The 25,890-nt window shown below is 38.2% G+C and overlaps 1 protein-coding gene across 24 annotated transcripts in view; it reads left to right on the forward strand.

Annotated features, from left to right (window-relative positions):
• SGIP1 (SH3GL interacting endocytic adaptor 1) overlaps nt 1-25,890 on the forward strand; it is a 245,175-nt gene that overhangs the window by 107,260 nt on the left and 112,025 nt on the right. For 15 of the 24 annotated variants that reach the window (XM_033225190.1, XM_033225193.1, XM_033225195.1 and 12 more), the window contains 4 exons: nt 838-894; nt 3,928-3,982; nt 4,689-4,864; nt 21,711-21,722. In XM_033225190.1, coding sequence (XP_033081081.1) covers nt 838-894; nt 3,928-3,982; nt 4,689-4,864; nt 21,711-21,722 — 300 coding nt within the window. The remainder of the gene's footprint in view (nt 1-837; nt 895-3,927; nt 3,983-4,688; nt 4,865-21,710; nt 21,723-25,890) is intronic. The other 9 variants (XM_033225191.1, XM_033225205.1, XM_033225207.1 and 6 more) reach the window with 1 other exon arrangement.

Below are 25,890 nucleotides of genomic sequence, written 5' to 3' on the forward strand. Positions count from 1 at the left end.
ACCTGATTTGTGTTTGTCCTTTGCTCACAAGACATAGAAAATCTTGGCAATATCTATTTGGGTGATGCCACATCTTTGCTCAAGTGCTTGTAGTCATGTGTCATGGCTGTACTAGGGGACAAAGAAAACTTTAAGATAATCAGAAGAGAGTAGCACTGACATCCGGTCAACTTGCAATGATGCGTGCTCACAGAGGCACAGATCACATGAGTGACAAAAATCCACCATTAATCCTCAAATTCTATTTTTAAAATTTGATAAGAAAAGTCATTTAAAAAAACATTATTTTTAATAACTAGGAGCTGAATGAACTGATGTGGAGCTGACTTCCTCTATGTTTTATCAAGGGAGTAGTTACAAAAAAATTGAGTCAGGGCTAAAATGCTAAAAGATTAATTAATGACTTGGATGAGTACTCTGGATATATTGTAACTAATTGTATATAATAGCAGCATGGAGGTAAAAATGTTTCCATTTAAAATACATATATACACGGCTATATCTCCTGTAGGTTTAGAGGATTCAATTATAATAAAGGTGCTGCTAATTCTTCAGTAACTGAATAAAATTTGAACAGTTCAATGTTAATATCCCTGTGCCTCAGTATCCTACAATCTTTTGTGAAATAAGTACATATGCCTTTTTATGCAGTGTCACGGCAGCTAGATTTACCATTCCGTTACACAAATGTGGCTCCTTAATAAGCTGTTCTAATATGTCTTTCCAGTGCTGGAGTTTGATAGCTCTTGCTAAATGCAGATAAGAGTTAAATGTTCTTTGTTCCTTTGTTTTTATTCAAATATTTTCCTTCTAAATTCACTTTCAACTTTATTACAGAAGAAAAGCAATGGGGCACCAAATGGATTTTATGCGGAAATTGATTGGGAAAGATATGTGAGTATCAGAAGATTGTTTCTCTTTATTAAGTATTTTACAGCTTAAAAATGAGTTGAGGTATTCTTATAATAGGACTTAGAAATAAGTGAAATGCTCATCATGTCATTAGGAAGTGCCTAGCTTAGTTAGGATGGGGCTAAGAGCAATAAAGTCTGTCAGAACTGAGTTTAAGATCTTGTGCAAGCTTGTCCAACTTTATGAGATTTTTTGTGATTTATTTATTTATTTTAGCTGATCAGCTATTGTTAACGTTAGTGTATTTTATGTGTGACCCAAGATAGTTTTTCTTCTTCCAGTGTGGCCTAGGGAAGCCAAAAGATTGGATACCCCTGATGTAGCCCCTACACATATCAGCTGTGTGTGGCCTTGGAGAAGTTATTTGCTGGGTAGCAAAAAAGAAGTCAATGAACGCATGTCATTGTTGCAAGGATTCAATGAGCTAATTATTTGCAAAACATTTCAGTAACCTGCCTAGCCTGTAGTATTTTTTCCAAAAATGCTATTCTAATATTAAATCTGGGTGTTTCAACCCTGATTCTACTTCTTAGAAGCTTTGAGAATAGGGGTAAGTCAACCTGATTTTGGCAGGAAAGGCTTCAGGGAGGATGTGACCTCTGAGCAAAGGCCTAACATATATAGAGAGGCTAACTGGCTGAATATTTGGGGGAAGAGAATTGCAGGCAGAGGGAACAGCATTGATGAGGTCTCTGAAATGAGATAGTGCTTGCAGCACCCAAATCTCAAACATTGGGAAGGAGAGAACATGTGGCTGAGAGGGGATCAATGGAAGATAATTACCAATGTGAGGCTAGAGAGCGGGCAGGAGCCAGCACTGCTGGGTCTTATTGGCTACACAGAGGCACTTGGCTTTTATTCTAAATGCAGTGAGAAGCCAGGGGCAGGTTTTTAGCAGGTAAGTGACCTCAATACACTTGTATTTTAAAAAAAAAAAAAAAAAGCACCTCTGAGAACTGAAAAAGGAGGAAAAGAGGAAGACCACAATAAATGCTCAAAAAAATGGTGAGTTTCAGACACAGAAAGAAAAAAACTGTATGATCTTGCTTATATGCAGAATCTAAAAAGAAGTCAAATATGGGAGGTTGACGCAGGAGAATCACTTGAACCCGGGAGGCGGAGGTTACAGTGACCTGAGATCGCACCAGTGCACTCCAGCCTGAGCGAAACAGAGAGACTTTGTCTCAAAAAAGAAAGAAAGAAAGAAAGAGAGAAAGAGAGAAAGAGAGAAAAAGGGAGAAAGAAAGAGAAAGAAAGTTAAATACATAGAAACAGTAGAAAAGTAGTCAGCAGGGACAGAAAGAGAGAGGAAATGGAAGAAGTAGCTCAAAGAGTACAAATTTGCAGTAAGGTGAGATGAAGTCTAGATATCTAAAGTACTAAACATTTGCTAACAGTTTAGGTGCTCTTATCATGCGCACACACATAAAAAGGGCAACTATAGAAGGTAACAGAAATGTAAATTTAACTGTAGTAGTCATTTTACTATGTATATGCATATCAAAACATTTATACATCTTAAATATAGACAATAAAAATGAATTTGTTTAATGGGATTTTTTCCATGGTATGTAGACCCTCTTCTCTCTCCATGGTTATGGCACTTTTACTGCTTTATTCACTCCCAAACTAACAGTTCAACTCTGCCTTCTCTCACTGACAGACCTACAACCTCAACTTCAACAGGGCCACCTACAAATGCTTCATCTTCCTCCCCTCTAGGACTTAGGGTATAGTCTGAAACACATGGGGTCAAAACCTAGATCTGACATCTGCTGGGTGTGTTTCCTTGAGAAGTGGTGTCTGATTTCTCTTATTTCCCCCCTTGATAAATGGGATAATTCTTTTCACATATGTTTGTTCTGTGGTTCAGTGAGGTAAAGTATGAGTCACAATGCTTACCATGTAGTAAGAATCCAAATACTATCACTCTAATCCCAACAGTACAAACTGCCTTTTTATGTTTTCTGCTTCTTTCCAAAAAAATGTTAGTTGTCTGCTGTTAGAATTAGTTCAACTTGGAGTACCAGCACTCTCCCACAATTTGAGGGTAGACATCTCGGATTCCTCTTTAACCTTCCATCTGCTTTTTCTCCTATGACTGATCTGTTATCAAGAACCAACAATCCATCCTTTCAAATATCCTTGAGTTATCCCATCCCACCGATAACTCGATCCATATCCTTAGCACATGTTGCCTGAGTCGATGCACATGTTTTGAATTAGTTTTTCTTTCTCCAGTTCTTCTGCCCCAAGGCTATCCTGGAACATACTTCCAGAACTCCTTAAGATCCTGTTTTCAGTATGCCCCACCCTAGCTGAGAAGCTGCAGTAGCTACCTCAAGTCCAAACTCTTGCCCTGGCCTCTTGGCCATAGTCTCGTCTCCCCATCTCCCGCTGTGCAGCTTCTTCTCTAGCCATGTCACCGTTGCTGTTTCCTCTCTGTTTCCCCATCTGAGTCACCCAGTGTCCGCTCCCATCCTGGTGTCTCTGAACAGGCTCTTTCTTACCATCTAGAAGGAGCTCCCACTCTGCCCTCTCCTGTCTGTCCTGAAATACCCATAAAGACCTCTCTGGTTCTTTTAAACCTCACTGATTTCCTCTTCTTTAAACCTTGTCTAACACAGGTGTTTTGTGTTTTATATTTTCTTTTTAATTTTTACCTACCAAAACACATTTCAATTTCCCTGAGGACAAGTAATCTGCAATTCTTATCACCCATGTTGCTTAGCACAGTCCTTGGCTTACAGGGAATGAATGTTAAATTCTGTTTGAATGCTTTCTTTCATTGACAGTTGCTTCCTCCTCGTTTATTTTCCCAGCAGGAGGACTCTCCAAGTATCCTTGAGTAAATATCTAAACATATTGCTCAGAATTCACTTCCAAAAGTTAGAAGCTTCATCTCCTAAAAGAAAAGACTTTTCTATATCCTTAAATAGAAGACTGTAGAAAAAATAATAATTTCTTGATCACTGTTAGGATAATAATCATTTCATACGCACTTGTGTTTTATAGAACTCACCTGAGCTGGATGAAGAAGGCTACAGCATCAGACCCGAGGAACCCGGCTATATCCTTTCTTTATTTTTTTATTCTAATTTTCATTCACTCTCAAGAAACAGTAAGATAAATTCAGATTTTACAAAAGTAATGAAATAACCTAATCTTCACAAGTCCTGTTATCCCTAATATTAGAGATGAATAAACAGCACTGAGAACAGCCTGAGCTCTAGCAAGCAGGCATTTTGCCTTAATCTATTCATAGAAAAGAGAGAGGAGAAAGAGAAATGTGCTGAAAAAACAACTGTGGAAATGGTGGGTACTGGGCTGTCTGCTAATCCCTGATATGACTGTCATTTATAGCGACTAGAAAATAGCTCTTACTGTCCTCTCCTACAGTTCATCCCTGGGCAAAGCATGTCGCACTGATGCATTTAAAACTCCTCGTGGATCATCTGTAAAGCAGCCTTCCTCTCTCTGTAGATGAGTCAGCTCACATGTGCTTGTCTGTGTGTGCAGCGTATGACACAACAAATGGCCGACCGCTGCAAAAATGTAGAATATTAGAACCATTGCTTCGTGAAATTCACCATCCTTGATCATGTTCTGAGGAAAGGTGAATAAGTCTAACCCTTTCCTCCTTTACTTTTGTATGTTTTGCTTTGATTTTCTGCCATCTAAGGATACTTTTGCTGTCTCTATATGCAAACACTCTTGTCTTAGAGTGGTTGCCTCCCAGTAGAAGAAAGAGTTATGTATCTTTAACTGTGTTCTACCTACCAAAGGAAAGCACTTTTATTCTTCGAGTGAATCGGAAGAAGAAGAAGAATCACATAAGAAATTTAATATCAAGATTAAACCATTGCAATCTAAAGACATTCTTAAGAATGCTGCAACTGTAGATGAATTGAAGGCATCAATAGGCAACATCGCACTTTCCCCATCACCAGTGGTGAGTGTTGTGTGTGTGTGTGTTGACCTTTAGTGAGATTGAACAGAGCTATATTCTGCCTGTATGCATTAAGTCAATCAGAAACTCCTTAAATTGAAGCCTGCATATGGTCACCATATAATGAATTCTATAGACCTTAACAAGCTCATTCTAGCTTGAGAAAGTTGTACTTATTTTATATTGCAGTCCTTGTGCTTTTCAAAATGGTGAAAAATGCATGGAACCACATTTTCTTTTGACTTATTTTCCTGCAAGCATTTTAAAAAGAAAAAATAATAAAAAGATTATCCAGACTTATCTCTCATGCAGACTCAGCAACTAGAAACAACATGAAGTTCACAGATTTGCCAACAGTGATTTTTAAAAACCCATCTTAGTTTCCTTTTCTATGATACACCACATGAAAATACATGGAAGGAAACTGGTTATTGTTTGTATTGCTATGCTCTAAAACCAAAAATTAATCAAAATCATAGTCTAAATCAAATTTAAGACTCATATCCTTCATTCTATTGTATTATCAAGTTGACTTAAATAATCTCATCTTTAAGGCACCTCAGATATGAGTAATTGTTTTATTTATATTATTCAAATAGGTATTTTCCTGTAGACAAACTAAGACTTGGGGTTAAAAAAAGAGGTATTTTTGCACAATTTGCACTTCCATTCCCCAATTCCCAGCTACTAAATTTCTTTAATTGCTGAATTCTGGGTTCCAACATTTACAGTCTTTTCTCTGTTTGATAAATGCCACCATTGTTTTCTAAAAATAGTTGTGAGGAACAGATGAAGGCTCTCAAACTGGCAGCTAATATGTTCTTGGCATCATCTTCTTTAGAGAGATGAGATCTCTGTACAGCATTCCCCTTGAACAGGACAGTTAATAAACGCCGAACCATTTTCAAGATGCTTCAGGAAACATCTCAACTAACCTTTCTAAATGAATTGTAATCATCCATCTTTTGAGAATAAACTTTTGCCTCACCAGGATGAAAAATGTCTATCATGATGCTTTCTTTAGTGTTTAATGCTTATAACGGACTTGATCGCTGCTGTTGGTGACAACCAAAATGATTGCTAAGAGTAACTAACCACAGTAAACAATATTTAAAGTAATTTTTAATCATATACTCCCCTGCTACTTTAAGATGTCTTCTTGAAAAGGGAAGCATGAAATGTATTAGTTTTCTTTTCCTTCTACAATGGAAGGTGCAGATTTTACAGTTACATATTGGCCTGTGAGTTCTAGTAATGGTGGTATTTTAAATGCACACTCCTTCACTTTTCAGTGGCATCTTTCAAATTATTTTTCACTTACTGAATAATGTTTTTTACTAAAAATCTCCTTAAGTGTCTAAAACCAGTTTATAGCCACGTCTGTGCAGTTTATTTTATCACTTCTCTGAGTTTATTCTCTGTGTAATAAACTGGCCCTTTGGAAGCTACCTGGGGTAAGTAAAAGAAGGCAAGTTCAGAGGATTATGTGAAGAAATTTATGTGAAAGCAAATGTACTGGCACAGTCCCAGAAACATAGTGGATGTTTGCCGGAATGTAGCTGAATCCAAGAAAGAAGAGATTCCTGCTGTTGAATAGACTATGCATGGCTAAGTTATCTGGTAGCTATTCCTCCAACCAGATACATTGCTGAGGATGCAGCAAAAAGTGGTGGTTTACCCTGAGCTCTTCACAACATCTGTTTTTAAGGAAATATATTGACATGGTGTGGTTAAGATTCTGATGAAAAAGTGTTAAGGGAAGCAGAGTGAAAACTAGATGGAGACACCCAGAGAGAGTGACCTCGAAGTTACTCTGTTTCTGCAAATCAACACCACCACACACCAAGGGACCCTCAGCTCCCGCTCCCAGCACCCACACCTTCAGTTTGTTCTCTATAATGTGAGAACCTGGATCTGCTATTTCTGTGATTCCTAAATATTTATAATTTTTCATACTTGGTGTGGAAGAGTGAGCTGTTATCATTACTTTAGGAAAGAGTGAGCATGTTTCTAGATGTACATAAGTTTAAAGAGAGGTTGTAACTGAAAACATATTCTTGGCTTTAGAATCCTTGCCCTCTCCTTGATAACCCATGTGTAGATACGGATAGATATAGATATAGATAGTGTTGTTGTTGTTGTTGTTGTTGTTGTGTTGTTGTTGTTGTTGTTGTTGTTATTGTTTAGACAGAGTCTTGTTCTGTTGCTCAGGCTGGAGAGCAATGGTGCAATCTCGGCTCACTGCAACCTCCACCTCCCAGGTTCAAGCGATTCTCTAGCCTCAGCCTCCTGAGTAGATGGGATTACAGGCATGCACCACTATGCCTGGCTACTTTTTGTATTTTCAGTAGAGACAGTGTTTCACCACATTGGCCAGGCTGGTCTCGAACTCCTGACCTCAGGTGATCCATCCATTTTGGCCTCCCAAAGTGCCAGGATTACAGGCATGAGCCACCATGCCCAATCATGTACGTATATTTTATAAATGACATATGCAGCACTTCCACTCCAGAGCCAGATAAGTAGAAATAACCTGAAATCCAGCTGGTGCTATGATAAAAATGACAATGATTTTGGACTTTACGTGTTTCCAGCCCAAAGAGCAGACAATTATACATCTATATTTTCTTCAGGTACTAAAAAAGAAATAGGGTCTACACCAGTTAATGATATATCAGAACGTTTTATTTAAGCTTTGGTTTTTATACTACAAAAGCATCAATCATTACATTAATAGAAATGAAGAAATGTCAAATAATAAATTATTCATAGCAATGGTTTACGTCGGACTTCTGTTTTATGTTTCTTTTGAAGTTTTTAAGATAAAGTTGTGCCTCACTTATTCTTTTCATTATTTGTTAATATGTATCCATGAACTATAACTAATTTGATCTCTTTTATCATGAATTGGTTTTTTTTTTTTACTTGAATAGTTTTGCTATATATATTGGACAGTCAAATTGATGAATGAAATGGGAGGAATGAATGAATCGTATAATTATGTGTATATACAATATAAACTTATCTGAAAATTACTTCTCAAGACAAAGTCTCAGCAGCAAGACAAATCAAGATTTTAATTGCTGGCAACAATCCTACTGTATAGTTAGACAAATAAACATAATTGTAGTCCAGATTTTGCCTTAGCCCTTGATTTTTATATAGAAATAAAATATAATGTGGGGCAGAACACCAAAAAGGCAGAAGGATAATACAGGAGTTAACTCACAGGTAAAGGTAATAGTTCTTATTCTTATCATGTTCCAGTCTGCTGATAAGATACCATGCTTACAGGGCAAAGAATGAACATCACCCAGGTTTGAGATGTTGATTTGGCATCTGTGCAAGTTAGAATACTTGCTAAGCTATTTTAACAGAGACCAAAATAATAATGGCTTAAACTAAATAGGTGATTTCTCTCTCTCCCACATAAAAGTCAAAGCTGATAAGCAGTCCAGAGGTTAAAGAGTCTTATTCCAGTGGTCACTCAAAAACCCAGGAATTTTCTGCATTATTGCTTCCCCTTTCCTAGAGTGGCACTGCTGCCTTACCACCACAAGTACTTCCATGTACCAGCCTTGGGATGGAGGAAAGAAGAAATAAAAAGAAAGAGGTTTTCTTTAAGAGTTTAACTCAGAAGTTGCACGCATCACTACCACCCAGATCCCACTACCACAGTTTAATCACATGGACACATTCGCTGCAAGGGAGTCTGGAAAACGTAGTGTTTTGCTAGATAAACATGTAGCCAGCTAACATTCAGGGTTTTATTACTAAAAGACAAAAGAACAAATGGCTATTGGTGGACTTTCACAGTTAGTTTCTGCCACTATGTCCTGAATTATATTGTATCTGCATCTTAAGGTTAGAATTAAGTAATCTCAAATTATTTCAGGGAGTTCATTAGGAAATGGGATTTCTTCTCATATATGTTTAAAATTATTTCCAGTGCCTATTGAATCCAGAATGTTCTAAAATAATTTTCTAATCACTAATTTATAAATACTAGTGATACTGTGCTGCTTGTTAGCTAACAGCAGGGAGAACAGAGACACTCCAACAACAGTACAGTGTCCCTCTGCTTATGTAAGTTCACTGTTTTTTGAGGCAGACTGTTCCACTGTTGAAAGAAAAATCTTCCTTTTATTAAACCAAATATGTAATTTTGTCCTTGATTGTAGTTGTACTCTTTAAAGGATGAACAGAGGGTAAAGCCCCTTCTTTTACCAGTGAGTTTTCCATGAAGCAGAATGACTCCAACTCCAAGTTTAGTGTGCAGGATGTTTATTAAGGAGTGACCTTGGACTTAATACCTGTGGTGTGGGCGGGCAGAGGGAGAAGTTGAGCTTTTTTACACAACCAACAACAGCCTGAGCTGATCCCAGGCAAACTCGGGAACTAGTAGGAGCCTTCAGAGTTAGTGTGAGTTTGGCTAAGATGAATAACCTTGATACTGCTCAATCAATCAGTGCTCTGATGTGGGCCACACTAGGAAGGGGCATGCCCTTGGGTTAGGTAGCTCTCTGCAGTTGAGGCAGATCCTGAGGTGCTGACAATTGAAGGCTTCCAGCAGCTGGTGCAAGGAACCCTTCTGAAGAAGATTCTGCATGGCACATTTTGGTGTCCATCCCAAATTCCCTGTTCTTGACGTAAGCCCTAGTATATCATTGCCATTCAATTAATGCTTGTACGTGAGTGAGTGAATGAGTGAGTGAGTGAGTGAGTGAACAAATATGTGAATGGGACCAGGCCAAGGACAGAGAACTGTGGCATGTCACCACCTTCCAGTTTTACAACCATCCACTAATAACACCCTTCAGCCTCCTTTATTCACCACACAATGATTCTCCTAACTGTGCCCTAATCCTGGGCACATATTTTCATTCATTGTTTTCAAAACAATACTGATTTGAGACACCTGGGGTGTCTACGGCCTTGCCTGGATCTACCAGGCCAGAAACCCTATCAGGGAGAGTGATAGGTTCAGTTTGCCCTGTTTCTTTGCGCTGGCACCTAGGGTTATCACCTTCTTTTCCAAGTGCTTTCTGGCCATCTGTTTAAATATTTTGTTCTAGAATTTTGCATTAATCACAAGGAGGTGTGTAGTAACAGAAAGCACATGTCACATGGATTCAGATTGTCCTGGGCCCCAGCCCAGGTTGACCACTTTCTGCCTGTGTAACCTTAGACAAGCCCCATAACTGTTCTGATCCCCCATTTCTGCCACTGTAAAGGAAGGATGATAAGAATCCTTAAGGACTTTTTGTGCAGAAGATCCTAATAACAGTACATGATGTGTAATTGTACTCTGCAATTGTTTGTTTCTTCGTTGCTTAACCTAGATTCTTTTTTAAAAAACACATCTCCTTTTACAAGGGCCATGCTCTGCTTCCCCATGTTCAGCCTCCTAACCTAAGAGCATACTGTGTTTTCATGTCCTGGATTAGAATGTATCTACATCTCGAGGTTAGAATTCAGTTAAAGCAGCTTGGAGTTCTCTTGCCTGTATCAGACTTTAATTCTGAGCCAAATCTGATCCACCTTTTAGAGGAACTACTTTTAAGTTAGTTTTCTCCATTTTGGACAATTGCAGTTGATTTTTCTTTAAACACAAATAGAAACTTTGTATATACCCCCTGAAGGAACTGAGGTACAGTGGGAAAAGTGACAGCCCTGACCTCAGCCTCTTGCTAGCAGTGCTGCTTAGGTAAGGTACTTAAACCTCAGTGAAAGTCTCGGTTTCTTTCCATCTGAAATGGAACAAATAGCTACCTTACAGGGTGGTTGTTGCCACGGTCATCTCTTTCTGCTAGTGCAGTGTAAAGACCACTCTCCCTAAAGGAGGAGATAGAGACAGGTGCAACACAAACAGTTCTGTAGTTTGCTTGCTTTACACCACACTCCCTACATTTAGTGTAGAAGCAAACCTCCATTATATCGTACAAGAAATGGCTTTGTTCTTAAAGAGTAAAATAATTTTTTGAAGGAGGCTAAATAAAATAATCAGTGCAGGAATGAATTATAAGGAAATATGCCTTCACACACACATACACAGACATACACACACACACACACACAAGTCAGAATTCAACATACAATTGAATTGAATTGAATTGAATACAATTCCCTTTAAGATAATTTGAGGGAAATAGAAATGAGGCTTATTCCAATGATGTCCCAATTACTCAAACAAGTGGGTTCACCTCCTTTTAGTTGATGACGTTTGGTATGTTGCAAACCCAGTGCCTTGGTTTCTTCATCTATTAATGGAGTGACTCCCATACCTACTTCATTGGGCTGTTTTGAGAGTTGAATGATTTAATGTAAGTCAAGTACTCATAATAGAAGCTACATGTAAAGATTGTCTCATTGCTATAGATGCTAGAGCACATTTTAAAGAATATCATTAATAGTGAAAAAAATACAAAAAACTAGTCAGGCGAGGTGGCTGGTGCCTGTAGTCCCAGCTATTCAGGAGGCTGAGGCAGAAGAATGGCATAAACTTGGGAGGCGGAGCTTGCAGTGAGCTGAGACCCCGCCACTGCACTCCAGCCTGGGCGACAGAGCAAGGCTCCGTCTCACAAAAAAAAAAAAAAAATAGTGATAAATAACCCAAATTTCCAAAAGTAATTTAGAACCAAGACCAGTAATTAATTACCCATTAATTACCCTAAGCATCAAGCTGGGAAAGTGTGTTAATTTTTTGTGATGCCTATGAACTAGTTTTGCAGATAATTCCAGAAGGAAGCATCCCTAAATTGTTTTGAGTACCATCAACATCCCCTGCATACATGTGGTACGTTTTTGGGAGACCTATTGAAGGCTAACATTCACAATTGGCACACTTCATCATGCGTCATGGATAATTGACTTTGTTTCTAACTCCCCCTTCAAATCATTTCACCAAATATATGTTGAGCACCCTCCATGCAGCAGGCACTGAGAGCTAATACCAGAAATATTGAACAGTCTGAGAAAACAACATCTAGCAGCAACCAGAAACTGAAATGTTTCTTGTGGTTCAAGCCCTTGCCTGTCTTCACCTCAGTTTCCTGATTGAAGATGTGGTCTACTGCAGTCCACATTCCTCTGGCCTCCATTTCCAGGTCTCCTGGCTTGCTCACCCTTCCTAGGATCTCAGATATGGACATCTCCATTCCTTCCAAATCCCACCTGGAGCACTGTCTGACACATCTGCGTATGTGCTGTGCTTGCCGGGTACCTGAAAACCTGTGGCTCCCATGGCTTTTGTGGAGGTGAGAAGACAAATGCCATGGTTTAATCCTTGATGTGATCTTTTATGCTGCCATGGATTCCTTTATTTTTGTTTTTTGGTGAGCCAATAATCCCTTCTGGCTTACCTTGAGAAGGTGTCTTTCAACTACAAGGATTTTGTTCCTTACTGGTTAAGAAATTGTGCTCTGGAGTGAGTCATTCTGGCTTTGCATTTATTATCCATGTAGCTCCGAGCAAATTACTTAACTCTTTAACCCTCAGTCAAGGCTTAATCAAGTGTAAAATAAGATTAATAATACTGCCCACTTCATAGGATATGTAAGAATTAAGAAAGTAATGCATATAAGGTGCTTAGTACTTTGTAAGGAAATTTATGTAAGGTCTAAAAGAAGTGCTTAGTAAATAATAGCTATTATTAATCAGAATAACAATAGAATACCAAAGTCATCTTTAAGATCATTGATGACTTTGAGAACTTGTCATGGTCATGAATTTGGTAGTGGCTGCTGTGAACACAAATTCTGTGTGTCAGATGTTTCACATACATGAATTCATTCATCCTCCCAACAACCCTGTGAGATCAGTACTATTATTATCCTCACTTTACAGATGAGAAAATTGAGACATTCAGAAACTTATTAACTCACTCGAGGCATCACAGCTAGTAAGTGAAGTTGCTGGGATTTAAACTCAGAAAGTTCAGTTTCTAATTGAGAACTCTTAACCACTATATTACACTAGTTTTGATGAAAGCTATTGGCTCTCTTTCTAGAAAAAAAGTTCACTAGCTCATTCAAACTATTTTACATACAATTTCTGAATGCTCACATGAAACAAACCTTTGGAAGGATATGGATCCCAGCACAAAGGGCCCACCTCATAGACTTTCTCCCCGGTGAGTCCATCCACACAGACTCTCTTCTACGGTACAGCACTTCATATATTGTACCATGTGACAGGAGAGCGAGGTTGAGTTGATACTTTGGCAGGTCAGGCTTAAATGCTGCTGTGTGACACATGATTTCTCATTTATTAAAATTATCTGATTATATATCCAGATTGTATGCACTTTTGTTTTCAATGTTAAGGAATGATGTTGTTTTTATGACTCATTTATTTCAGTTCCCCTAATCAATTAATCAATCAGCAAGCACTTTTTATGTCAATGGCACATTATAATAATGCTATGTGTTTTATAAATGCCAAGTCATGATCAAAAGGATGAAATGAGCAGCAGCACTATTAAGCCATCTGGGAGGTAGTTGATAGCCCCATTTTACAGAGAAACCAGCATAGAAAGGTCAAGAGACAAGGATAAATAGAACGAACACAGGCTTTTGAGTATGTATCTTATTATCTGTGTGACCATAGGCACGTTCCTTAACTCTGAGCCTCAGATGCCATGTCTGTAAAATGGGAAAAAATGTGTCTACCTTCTTATGACAGGAGAAAATATTGTAGAATACCAAATTCAGTGCTATCTCCCAGAAGAGGCCCCATTAAATATCAATCACCTTCTCAGCTTTCCTTTCCTTTTCCTTAAGCTCAGAGACTTGTAGGAAGCAGAAGGAAAATAAAAATAGTGAGGGAGGACTTGAGCAAAGTCACAAGGGTTGAGAGAAATGATGTGAGACCAGGAGCCGACCTGCCCTGGCATGTAGGCTAGTGCCTTTTCCCTTCCTCGGAAAGTAAGTGATACAGTGAAATAAAGAATCTGACATTGAGCCATGAAGGAACAATTAGTTTAATCTTCATCCTGGAGATTTGCAATGCATAACTATTTAACCAAAAAAATATGAGGAGGGGGAAATAGCTTTGAACTGGAGACAGTCTGGTGTTGTTTGCCTGTTCCATGTGGCCCACCCACCCTTCCACCCCCAAATTAGCCTGCCAGAGAGCAAAATCCATGAATTTGCTGCTGCTTGGTAACACCACCCCCTTTCCTGTCCTCCCTTTGGCAGAAGGTTCAGAACCCCTTTGAGTTCAGTGAAAACAAAGAGTCATCAGTGGAGGAGGTGAGCTCCAGTCTCCTACACACCAGCATTCTCTCCTGGTAGAAACAGTGCACGGTGCAAGGAGAGGCTAAAGATTGCATGCATTCTGGTGCTAGGCACTCAGCCCAGAACTCTTATGCAGGGAATTAGAAGGCAGAAGTTCAGCTTGCGTTCTACTCATCAAGGAAAGCTTTGTAGGGTAAACGTGACTTTGATTGGTCTAGACCAGGGGTATCAAACATGGGGTGTATAAACTGCCACTCCATCCCCAAATCTTCAACAGATAATGCCACTAAATCCCAGATACAGGCTGAGAAGCCAGCCCCTCTAGACAGACCTGCGGGCAGCTGGACCAAAATCAGCTAGAGTTAGCATATGAGATGCAACTTTTGTTTTTTCCAGGACTTATAGAGGATAGATGGGAAAATAGGTGAAAACTTTCTTTTTTCTTCTCAACATTGTAATAAATCATGTACTGTATGCAGAAGAATTAGTTTTGTATCTGATACTGTTTTTTCATTCCTTCATTACTAATTTTTTTTCTAGGAATTTTTCTGTTGCTTCCATTTCTTGACATTTAAAATCCACACCTTTCATGCCCACTTACTCTGGTAAAAAGAAATCCTGAGCTGTATGAATATTAACTATTCAACCTGGAGTGCCTTTGTCATGATTTCTCCAATTAAGGTTGATTGTACCTTCTGAGTAAATGTAAGGGTTAGATTTTTCTTACATAAACACAATTCCTACATCGTGTTGCACTGTCTCAGACAAGCTGACCTGATTTGAGGGTTCTGGAAACATGATCACTATGGTTGGAGATCACAAACACTCAATTTCTGTAACCAACTCAAAATTTAATTGAATAAGGCTATGTACTCACAATATTGACACATCATATAAAATATTAGGATGGCCTCAGTAGAAGTAGCAAATTATTGAATTATATGCTTTTTATTATAATGTTAATTGTAATCAAAAAAGGCTAACTTTTATATCTTTAAGGTCTGCCTTGATTTTAAATGTTAGTAGCATTTAGAATTTAAAACTATTTTGATTCGCTAAGGGCCATAACCAGGGTAGAATGTGCTCTGCAAAGAAGCAATCAATTTTGAAAGTAAGTTTTTAACAGAAGCCTACTTTGTGAACTGTTTACTGAGTGTTGGGTTTCTAACAACTGATCCTGCACCCAGAGTTTGTAGGTTGTCTACTTTTTCTCTAAGGAGGCATTTTCTCTAGGGCCCACAGCAGTGAATGACACATAGCAGGTACTTAGAAAATACTTGTTGATTGTCTGGGTGGACGGATGCACCACGGGGCGTTATATAAAATGTATGCCGTATCTAGCTCTGCTATAATGCAATTTGCGTTACTCGCATTATTTTACAAACAGAGCAAATTTATGGTTCTCAGTTCCTTTGATCTTTTCCTCTTCAACTTAACCAAGTTTCTTTTTCCACTACTTGATGGGTGGAACAACCAGAGTAATAGTTTCCTGTTTATTCATCTACAATGTGTAGGTTCTTTTAAAAAGTTTATTAATGTGTTCTTTTCTGTGAGTCCTAGTGCACATCCAGTGAGATCATTTTCTCATCTAAAGCCTGAGGTTTTCAGTCATCTAGTTGTCTTCAACCTTGAAGGTCAAGTATCAATGATTATCTTTCTTATACAATTATACTTATTTTTTTACTAAGGAGTTTCTAAAAATATGTGAATAATAGTATAAATAAGCATAACAGTACAAGAAAAAAAAATCTATCCCTTTGCCCGCTGAAGGAGATTTCATTTTAGTGGCAGCAGTCTACAGCAGTAAATGTACTTTTTATTGTTTTAGAAAAAAATCTTAAGAGTGTGAATCACTCACATTAATTATGTCAAAAAAATTTTCCTCAGAGACTGGGGAGAATTTCCTTTCTAAACAGAATGAAGGTGATATTTCCTTCCAACTTAACATCTGTCTAAAGGACAGCCTCTAACTGCCCATGGACTTTGGAGCTGCAGCTGGAAACAGCGGCCAGCACAGAAGAGATACAGAGCCATGGCTGCCAGCCTAGCTGCCTGTCCCGATGCGGGCAACAGAGACAGAGGGCAAATGGACTGACCTCAGTGTGTTTTGCCCAACCAAAACGCCTTTCCACTTTGTAACCTATTTGAAGCCCATCTTAATTTCATTATTTTTTAAACATGGCACATGAGGAATCAAAATGAGTTTCCAAAAAGGAATGACAAATGGCAGCACATATCATAACCAGGTATTTTCTGATATTTTTTCATCCATGCCTCTTCTCAACACCAACAGTTACTAAATGTCCACACCTCAGAACTCCTGATAAGTACCAGCAATAAGCTGCACTGGCGCAGAGTAAAGCCAGAATCTCCATGGTGGTCTTCAAGAGCCTCAAGATTCCCCCATCCCTAGACTAACATCTGCCATTCTTCCCTCTCCTAACTCCTCCCTGGCTCCCTGGGAGCCCTCTTCTCCTAGATAGCTGTGTTGTGACCTCCCTCACCAACTTCCTCTGTTTGCTCAGTCACTTTCTCAAGGAAGCCTCCCCTGACCACCTTACATAAAATCACAAAACCCTTTGCTCTGGAATTCCTGAACCCCTTTATTTGCTCTACTTTTTAAAATTGCATTTGTCATCTTCTCAAATACTAAATACTTTCCTTATTTAATTAGTACACAGTCATGTGTTGCTTAATTGGTGTTAGACAATTTTATCATTGTGTGCACAACACAGAATGCACTTAGACAAACCTAGATGGCACAGCCTGCCACACCCCTAGGTTATGTGGTGTAACCTAATGCTCCCAGGCTGCAAATATGTATGGCATATTACTGTATTGAATACCATAGGCAAATGTAACATAATCATATCTGCAAATCTAAACATATCTAAACATAAAAAAGTACAGTAAAAATATGGTATGAAAAAATTTTTTTAATGGTACACCTGTATAAGGCATATACCATGAACAGAGTTCGCAGGGCTCAAAGTTGCTCTGGGTGAGTCAGTGAGTGGATGTGAAGGCCTAGGACATGACTGGACGCTGCTGTAGACTTTGTAAACACTGTACAGTTAGGCTACCCTAAATTTATAAAATTAGCCTTATAACTCTTTTACTTTGTAAACTTCTAAATTTTTTAAAACGTATTGACTCTTTTGTTATAACATTTAACCGAAAAACATTGTACAGCTGTACAAAATTACTTTATACTCTTTCTTTATAGTATTTAAAGTAAATACTTTCTTTATACTCTATTCTACAAGCTTTTTTTCTATTAAAATTTTTTCTTTTCACTTTTTAAACTTTTTAATTAAAAACTGAGACACAAACACAAACATTGGCCTAGACCTACACAGGGTCGGGACCAGCAACATCACTGTTTTTCGCCTCCACCTTTTATCCCACTGGAAGGCCTTCAGGGGCAATAACACACATGGAGTTGTCACCTCCTCAGGTGACAGTGCCCTCTTCTGAAATACTTCCTGAAGGACCTGCCCAAGGCTGTTTTACCGTTAGTTAACTTGTTTTTTATAAGTGGAAGGAGTATACTCAAAAAATAACAATAAATAGTATAGTAAATACATACACCGGTAACAGCCATTTATTATCAAATATTATGTACTTAATAATCCTGGCAGCACAGGAGGTTTGTTTCCACCAGCATCACCACAAGCGCATGGGTAATGCGTCACACTATGATATCACGAGGCAGTAGAAATTTTTCAATTCTATCATAATCTTATGGGACCACCATCGTATATGCAGTCCATCGTTGACCAAAACGTCTGTATAAAATGCATGACAGTATTTATTACTGATTATCTTTCTCCTTCCTCTACCACCAGATGTAAACCCATTGGAGCTTTTATCGCCTTTTCTGTTGTTCACTAATATCCCTAAAATAGTGTCTGGTATTTACTAGGTGCTCAATAAATATCTGTTAATGGTTTAATAAATGAATAATCCTTTTGCTCCTTGTGAATACCCAAGTAGTCATAAATAGCCAAGACAAAGTGATTATTTTATAATAGAATCCCATTTATTAAAATATAAAGATTCGGACTGGGCATAGTGGCTCATGCCTATAATTCCAGTGCTTTGGGAAGCCACATTGGGAGGATTGCTTGAGACCAGGAGTTTGAGACCAGCCTGAGCAACATAGCGAGACCCAGTCTTTACAAAAAATAAAATAAAAATAAAATTAGCCAGGCGTGGTGGCATGCACCTGTAATCCCAGCTACACAGGAGGCTGAGACGGAAGGATCGCTTGAGCCCAGGAGTTCAAGGTTAGAGTGAGCTATGATTACACCACTGCACTTCAGCCTGGGGAATAAAACTAGACCCTATCTCTTAAAATACATCATATAAACAAAAATAAAAAGAGAAAGATTCAGGATACAGTCAACCTATTTTTCAGGTTCAATGATTGCAGACTCTTAAAAGGCTTACAGATTCAACCTGACATTTTATGTCTTGATCCCACTCTATGATGCCTGATGCCAAAAATTCCCATGACAGCTCAATTCCTTGTTAAGCTGGGCAGCAAGCAGGGATGTAATCAGAGCACAAAAGCTTAATGTAAGTGATCATCAAAACTGGTTTATATTTTCTTCATTCACCTGTATTAGCTTTGACTCTCAAACAGAATTCAATTTTGAATTGGTTTCTAACCCCTCATGCAAAAATGTAGGTAGCAACAAACCTAACTTGAATGAATACTTGCATTTTACTATGTTATTTGGAGTAATAACAGCCAGAGAGAGAGACTCCCCAGCTGCAGAGGGTAGGGGTCTATCAGTTCCTTGAAAGCTGTTGATTATGGGATAAGCTGCCTTTCAACAAGCCTTGTAAGTCAGAAATTGTGTTTTCTTAGGCTCTTGGACAAAAAAAAAAAAAAAAGTCCCTGTACTTCATAACCATTCAATGGTTATATTTTAGGTAAATTTATATTTTATCAAAAAATTCACTTACTCTATTTCTATTTACAAGTAAGCCCAGAGGGATATCTCTCTTTCCCATTTCTCTTATTTATCTTTTCCATAATTAAAAATAAACTCTGATGCTACTAGCTCATTTTAAATCAAATATATATTTGTTTTTTCCTATCTTTGTTTTTATTGTTTTTTTCAACATTCTAAGGAAACCTTTAAGCTAAGAGGTCGAGGTCATAGCCTAGGTGTCGATAGCTGCTGCCATGGCAAAACGGCATATTAAATAAAGATGGTTTAATATATCAGGTAGCCTGAGGTGGAGAGGTGTAGGGAGGAGGGGAGGGATAACACTTATCATTTGTGTGTTCACGTTTAGTCTTCTGATTTTAATTATATAAGATGCACTTTATTTTAGAAAAGGCTGAGAAATTTACCTTATAAATAAGAGTTTTAGTTCAAGGGCTGAAAACTACAAGGGTGTAGCCCCTTTCTTGGCCCTTAACTATTCTGAAGCATTAGTTTTCGCTCTAGGAGAAAATTCTGCCCTGGACATCTGAGCACATAATCTTCACTAATGTTGTACAAAGCTGTGCCACTTCTTTAGAACGTTTGTAACATGGGTAGCACCTGAGGTCACTAATAGACAGAGAAATTAACAGTTAAGTAGGAGCTAACTGAAACATTTATGGAGCTGGTGAAAGAACCATTACAACTGAGGACACATGGCTTGTGCCATATATAATTCAGACTTATTTCAAAGAACAATTTTTTTTTTATTTCAAAAAGACATTGTGCTTCAAACATTTGTATAATGTTACAATGGCTCCCCATAAAGGGAATTTATAAACTTGTGTTGAGCGCCTCACTCTGTGTTTGGGGCTAGAGAGAAGCCATGCATAGCCATTATTGTGAGCTAATAATCAAGTGGAGACATCTAAACAATACAGAACAAAATAAAAATTGCAGAAATGTACTAGCAATGTGTACCTTTGTTCCCTGAGGCTAATAAATGTCAGGCAAATACAAAGGCCTTCAATATTTATTTATTATTTTGAACAAAAGGACTGAGTCACAATCAAACCAGAGAAAGGAGCAATGTATTTTGGCAGGAAAATCTGGGAAAGGTCTTATGGAAGAAATGTTACTGACCTTGAAAAATGAGTAATTTTGATTCGGGGAGAGGGAGAAGTAGCATGGGAAGAAGACAGGGAAGCGTGTAAGCGCATGGCACATCCAAGAGAGCCAGGAGAGTGCAGCGAGGTGCAGGCTTCATGGGAAGTCAATGGAGGAAGATGAGATTGGGAAGGGAAGCTGCAGCCCTTCACCAAAGCATTAAATTCCATAGAATGGAGTAGGCATTCTATTTTCTGGATAGTAAGGAGGTTTTTTAAGGGCAGAATGATATATTCACTTCACTATTTTTGGAAAATGATTCCGAGGATAGTGTGAAGGATGGATTAGGAGATGAAGCTGGAAATAGGACCATCAGCTAGGAAGCAAATGTGCTGTCAGTGAGGGATAATGAAGGCCTCATTAAGATAGGAGCTGAGGAACTAAGAGGGCATTCTGAGGGGCCATTGACCACCACAGGGAGAAGAATTCATAATTGTCTGTGGAAAATAGGGGGAAATCAAGGATGGGATCAAAGAAGAACTGACAGTTCTAGCCATGGTGACTTGGGAGAAGATGATAGGTCCTGGGTTCCCCGGTAAGACTGGAGTTTCTGGAAAGTCTCATGTTTTTGTTTCATGACCATGCCTGGCTACAATGCATGAGTAGTATTTTCCAACTCCTCTCAATATTATGAAGTATAATTTTTTTATTGTCAAGCCACAAATCTGTTTGATAAAAGTAAACCATTCAAAAGAAAGATTAGGCCAGGCATGGTGGTTCACACCTCTAATCCCAGAACTTTGGGAGGCTGAGGTGGGGGGATCACTTGAGCCCAGAAGTTCAAGACTAGCCTGGGCAATATAGCAAGACCCTATCTTTACAAAAATAAAAATAATTAGCCAGAGACTGTGGTACATGCTTATAGTCCTAGCTACATGGGAGGCTGAGGTGGGAGGATCTCTTGAGACCAGGAATTGAGGGTTTCAGTGAGCTATGATTATGCCACTGCACTCCTCCCTGGGCACAGAGCAAGACAGACTCTGTCAGCAAAAGAAAGAGAGAAAAAGAAAGAAAGAAAGAAGGAAAGAAAGAAGAGAGAGAGGGAGGGAGGGAGGGAGGGAGGGAGGGAGGGAGGGAGGGAGGGAGGGAGGAAGGAAGGAAGGAAGGAAGGAGGAAGGAAGGAAAGAAAGAGAAAGAAGAAGTAAATAAAGAGAAAGAAAGAAGAGAGAAGGAGGGAGGGAGGGAGGAAGGAAGGAAGGAAGGAAGGAAGGAAAGATGGAAGAAAGGAAGAAGGAAGGAAAGATGGAAGGAAGGAAGGAAGGAGCAAGCTTAGAATGTGCTTAGATGCCCAGATGAAGTCCACACTGATGCCCTCTGTAGCTTGAACTAAAGACAGCAGCCTAGGAATGACCATATCAGACCCCCACAGGAAGCATTTATAAAAGCAGTGCCTTCAAGAGCTGCCTTAAGTAAGGTTATCCTGAGTCTTGTCCTGTTTCTTCTTGAAAATACATTTCATCTCTCTCATTTTCTCTTTATTCTTCCTCCCCATGCCTACGCTTTTAGAGGAAAAGTCCGGTAAGAAATAAGTCCTTTCCACTTTTGGGGCAAACATTATTTGGGGCAAATATATGCAGATATTTGCATTATCTGCATATCTAATGACTGACTGTGTTTAACACTTAAACAAGGTTTTGAACTTTAAAAACAAACCTTTGTGAACCATGACCAGGTCTCATTATGCCACATGGGAAAAAAAGGAAGTTGGTTGCTAAGTGATTTTACAAACCCGTTATTAAGGGCCCTGGGGTAATTTTGTAAAGATTCACCTCTGCCTCAATCACAGCCATATGATCAAATATTTTTGGTACTAAGTTTCATTTATTGCAGTTTCCATTGGAATTAGTCAAGCTACATATACATATCATGAGCTAAGCAAATGTTTTTTAAGTTAATTTTTGATTGGTGTACAACATAGTAGCATCTGGAATGCCTATGAAGCTGGCCTGGGAATGGGGAGTTGTAGGAAAGCTGGGGGGTTTTATTTTGTTTTTGTTTCAGTAAATCCAAATATTCCCTCCTGGAATTGTCAGAGACTGGAAAAGAGGATCTTTATAAAATGTAAATTACCTCCTGGATGTTAATTTTTAGTAGCAGTGGGTGATTTTTAGTGGCAACACAAGTCTGATACGATGTACCTACATCGTTTTATTTTAGAGCAACACAAGGAACAGATCTCAAAAAATAAAATGAGTTTGTTCTCTTCTTGGTTGCCTGGTTTGTTGGGAACATGTTCTCAGGATGCTGATGCATGGCTGACAGAGGTGACCTCTCTGTTGGAAAATAGGAAAATATTATGTTCCATGTTCACAGCACCAAGTGGTTGGTTTGTTGTTAACGCACCTAGGTGGGTGGTGCAGTAAGTGCTTTCACCTCTTATCCTTCCCACTGACCAAATCCTGGCAGCCACTCCACCACATACAGGATACTGTGCTTACAGAAAAGCCATAGGATAGGAGGGAGGCGGAACAGAGACACAGGAAGGACAACAATATGAGACCAAAACATTAAAATGTCTCAAAATATGAGCCCCACTCTTTTGGTTTCCAAAAATAACATAAGGAGCTACAATTATGATTATTACTAACCTAAATGACCCGCTTCTGAGTAATTCAGAATCAACTATGCATTGCCTGTTCTGTGGCAGCAGAATATTACTGGTGCTCTTTAATAGCCTTTCCTTACACTTTTCCAATTTCATTTATTCTTGTGGACCCTGAATGTTTTTCTGAATTAACCAAATTTGGCCACTTCAAATATCCACAGGACTGTGTGGCCTGAAGTTTGTCTATGGTGCTTTAAAATTTCTCTCTTTTTCATTAATTTTTCTCCTGTTGTCCTTCACGGCAATTTTAACTGCAAGAATTTCCCCCTGTCACTCCCTCACCTAATTTTTCTTTGGAAATGTCCATCTTGATTCCTCAGCCTGGTCATTTTGATGACTAGCAGGTTCTTTGTTTCTCTTCCCAAATGAAGTTTTAGAAGATCATCTCAAATATGTCTGATTGAATATAATAGTCGCTGTAAGCTAACTTGTAGTCTGTAGTTGACTGAAGTTTAAATACAGATAAACACCTACAATAGCATGGCAAATTGATGCTTGCCAAATAGTTTATCTTCACCCTAAAGCATTTAAAAACAAGAAGGAATCCTTGTAAGAATCTTAGCAATAAATGTAGTGATCATATATTCTAATTCTTTCCTAGAAAATTCTCTAACATTAATCACTCAATTTGCTAAAATGAGGCTATAGAAAAATAATATTTGTTTAGTGCTTTGTAGTTAATTGCCCATTCTCAACTTTGTTTCCCTATAGCACTAAATTTAGCAAATTAGGATGCCATAAAACTTCAAAATCTGGGTTATTTAATGAATGTGACAAGGGGGATAGATTGTTTTGTTAGTTGGAAATGATAAACATATTAAAACACTTTATTCACATTGACTAAGATGAAGGTATCATAGTTAATTGAATTTAAACTAACTCTGTTATATAAAAGATAATAAAACAGAACTGCCATGTCATATAAGAACAGTGTGAAGACTGAGGATGTAGGCTGCAGTATTTTCTTTTAGGTAGATATATTCATTTTGAAAATTATATAAATTTTAGAAATATACCACATTCTAGATCTTCATTCCAGTGACAAAATCATAGATTAGCAGTGTTTATCCACTTTGAAAATAGCCTCAACATATAAAATAAGAGTTATCTCTAAGTTGAACACCAAAATAAAAGTAGAAGGGAAAATAAAATGTTTTCCACATTGGAAGACCAAGAGAAATCTAGGTAGTGAACACAGTATTTATTAGGAATGAAGGAAATTTGTTCAGAAAACAAGCAGAGCACTTGCAAAGTCTCTGAGTAATCAGACATAGAAATGAAGCAGTAATAACAGCAGATAGAATTTACTGAGCGCTTATTATGTATGATACAAATGGCTGCAATCAGAGGTGAATTAACCTCCTGCAGATTCTGAACAACTGAATAGGTGTTTTGTTTGGTTGTGCAGTTAAAAACAATTTCAGCCCACATTTCAAAACTAGAACATTTCAAATTAAAAAAAAAAAAATCTGGATGCTCATCATCTCTCTGAAGACCTGGCAGGACTAAGCCCACATTCTCACGTGGCACATATGGGGTGCACTGAATAGTGGCCAGTTTTCCAGAATCTCATAATGTGTATGTGCCTGACTCCCAGCACGCCCTCCCCATCCCCCACCTACTTTTTACTCCTGCAAGCATTTGGGTTTGCAACTTTGGATGTAGATCTCTCAGCTTATAGAATATATCAAGACCAGATACTAAATTAGTTTTCTTCTGCCTTTGAAGAAAATTCTGTATATTGGTAAACAAAAAATAGAACACTAAAGGCTTTGACATTCTTGGGAAATGATGGGAGAAAGGGTAAAGCAAAATTCGGAACAGGCAAAGAACCTTCCGTCCTGGCTGATAATTTTTCTGTCCTTATCCGGCATAGCCTAAGCCAATTTTTGCTCTTCAGTGGTGATAATTGGCATATATAAAGCCCTTCCATTTGCTCCTGGAATTATTTTCCTTTTGAAGCTTTCAGATAGCTCTTAATTATAGACCTTGAGGCTTTCTGGGTCTGCACTTTGCACAGCTTGTAGCTCTGACTTTTGGGTTCTGTTTAATCAGCCTGTGACTACATGAATTTGAACAGCTATTCCCTGCTGAAGGCATTTTGCAAATGGAGTTTCCAAACTGCTATATTGCAAGGTTGTCTTTTACTAGAAAAAAAATTAAACCTTGAACTTGTGATTAAAATATAGGTTTATAACTCATTGGAAATTAAGATATGACTCAATTTGGGTAGATTAATATATTTGAAATTATTTTGAAAAAGTATTCTGTATAACCTTAAATTAAAAGTAATGGCAAAAAACCGCAATTACTCTTGCACCTGCCTTAATAATAAAGTGTCTTGTATGTAAGGTTTTGCCACTGAATGCTTGCAGTCTAGATTCTATTTTGCATATTTCTCACAATTTTATCTTGGGCCACTTTTAGTCCTCTAATTGCTATATTTTAAAAGTGAATTGTTTGTCATGAAATTCCTATACCTCTTTCTACACAAAGGAACTTTTTAATTTGGTCACTAAAGAATAATAAAGTCTAAAGTTTCATATATAAAAGTGTTTGAATTTTTCTCAAAACACAGTATGGATTAGTCAATAAGATAATTTAAGCCCAGAAACAAGTATTTATGTGGCCTTTTTTTTTTTTTTTTTTTTACAATTTTATTTAAGGTGCATCTAGGCAGGTTTATAAGAAAGGTAGACTCCATAGGTAGCAGTACCTGGAAAATAAGGCAAATAATAAAGTCTGCAGTATTACAAGTAAATTGTCTAGAATAATATGTCTAGAATCCTAGCTACTTATAAACTGGTCTGAAAAATAACCACTCCTGGATGTTAATCACAATGACTCTCTGCTTTTGGAGTCATTCAACAATGCTATGCTTGGCATCATAGAAGGAATGAGAAAACGAGAAATAGGGGATCTGAATTCTGTCTCTGGTTCTACCTGCTTACTAGCTGTGTATCTCAGAGCCTCACATTCCTCTCTATAGCATGTAGCCACTTGGACTAGATATCCATGGAGGCCTACCCAGATGTAAAAAGCTACAACTTTTTGCTTCCTATCTATGTTCTAGAAAGAATA

This window comes from Trachypithecus francoisi, unplaced genomic scaffold (assembly GCF_009764315.1).
Source record: "Trachypithecus francoisi isolate TF-2019V2 unplaced genomic scaffold, Tfra_2.0 Lachesis_group12, whole genome shotgun sequence".
Taxonomy (NCBI): domain Eukaryota; kingdom Metazoa; phylum Chordata; class Mammalia; order Primates; family Cercopithecidae; genus Trachypithecus; species Trachypithecus francoisi.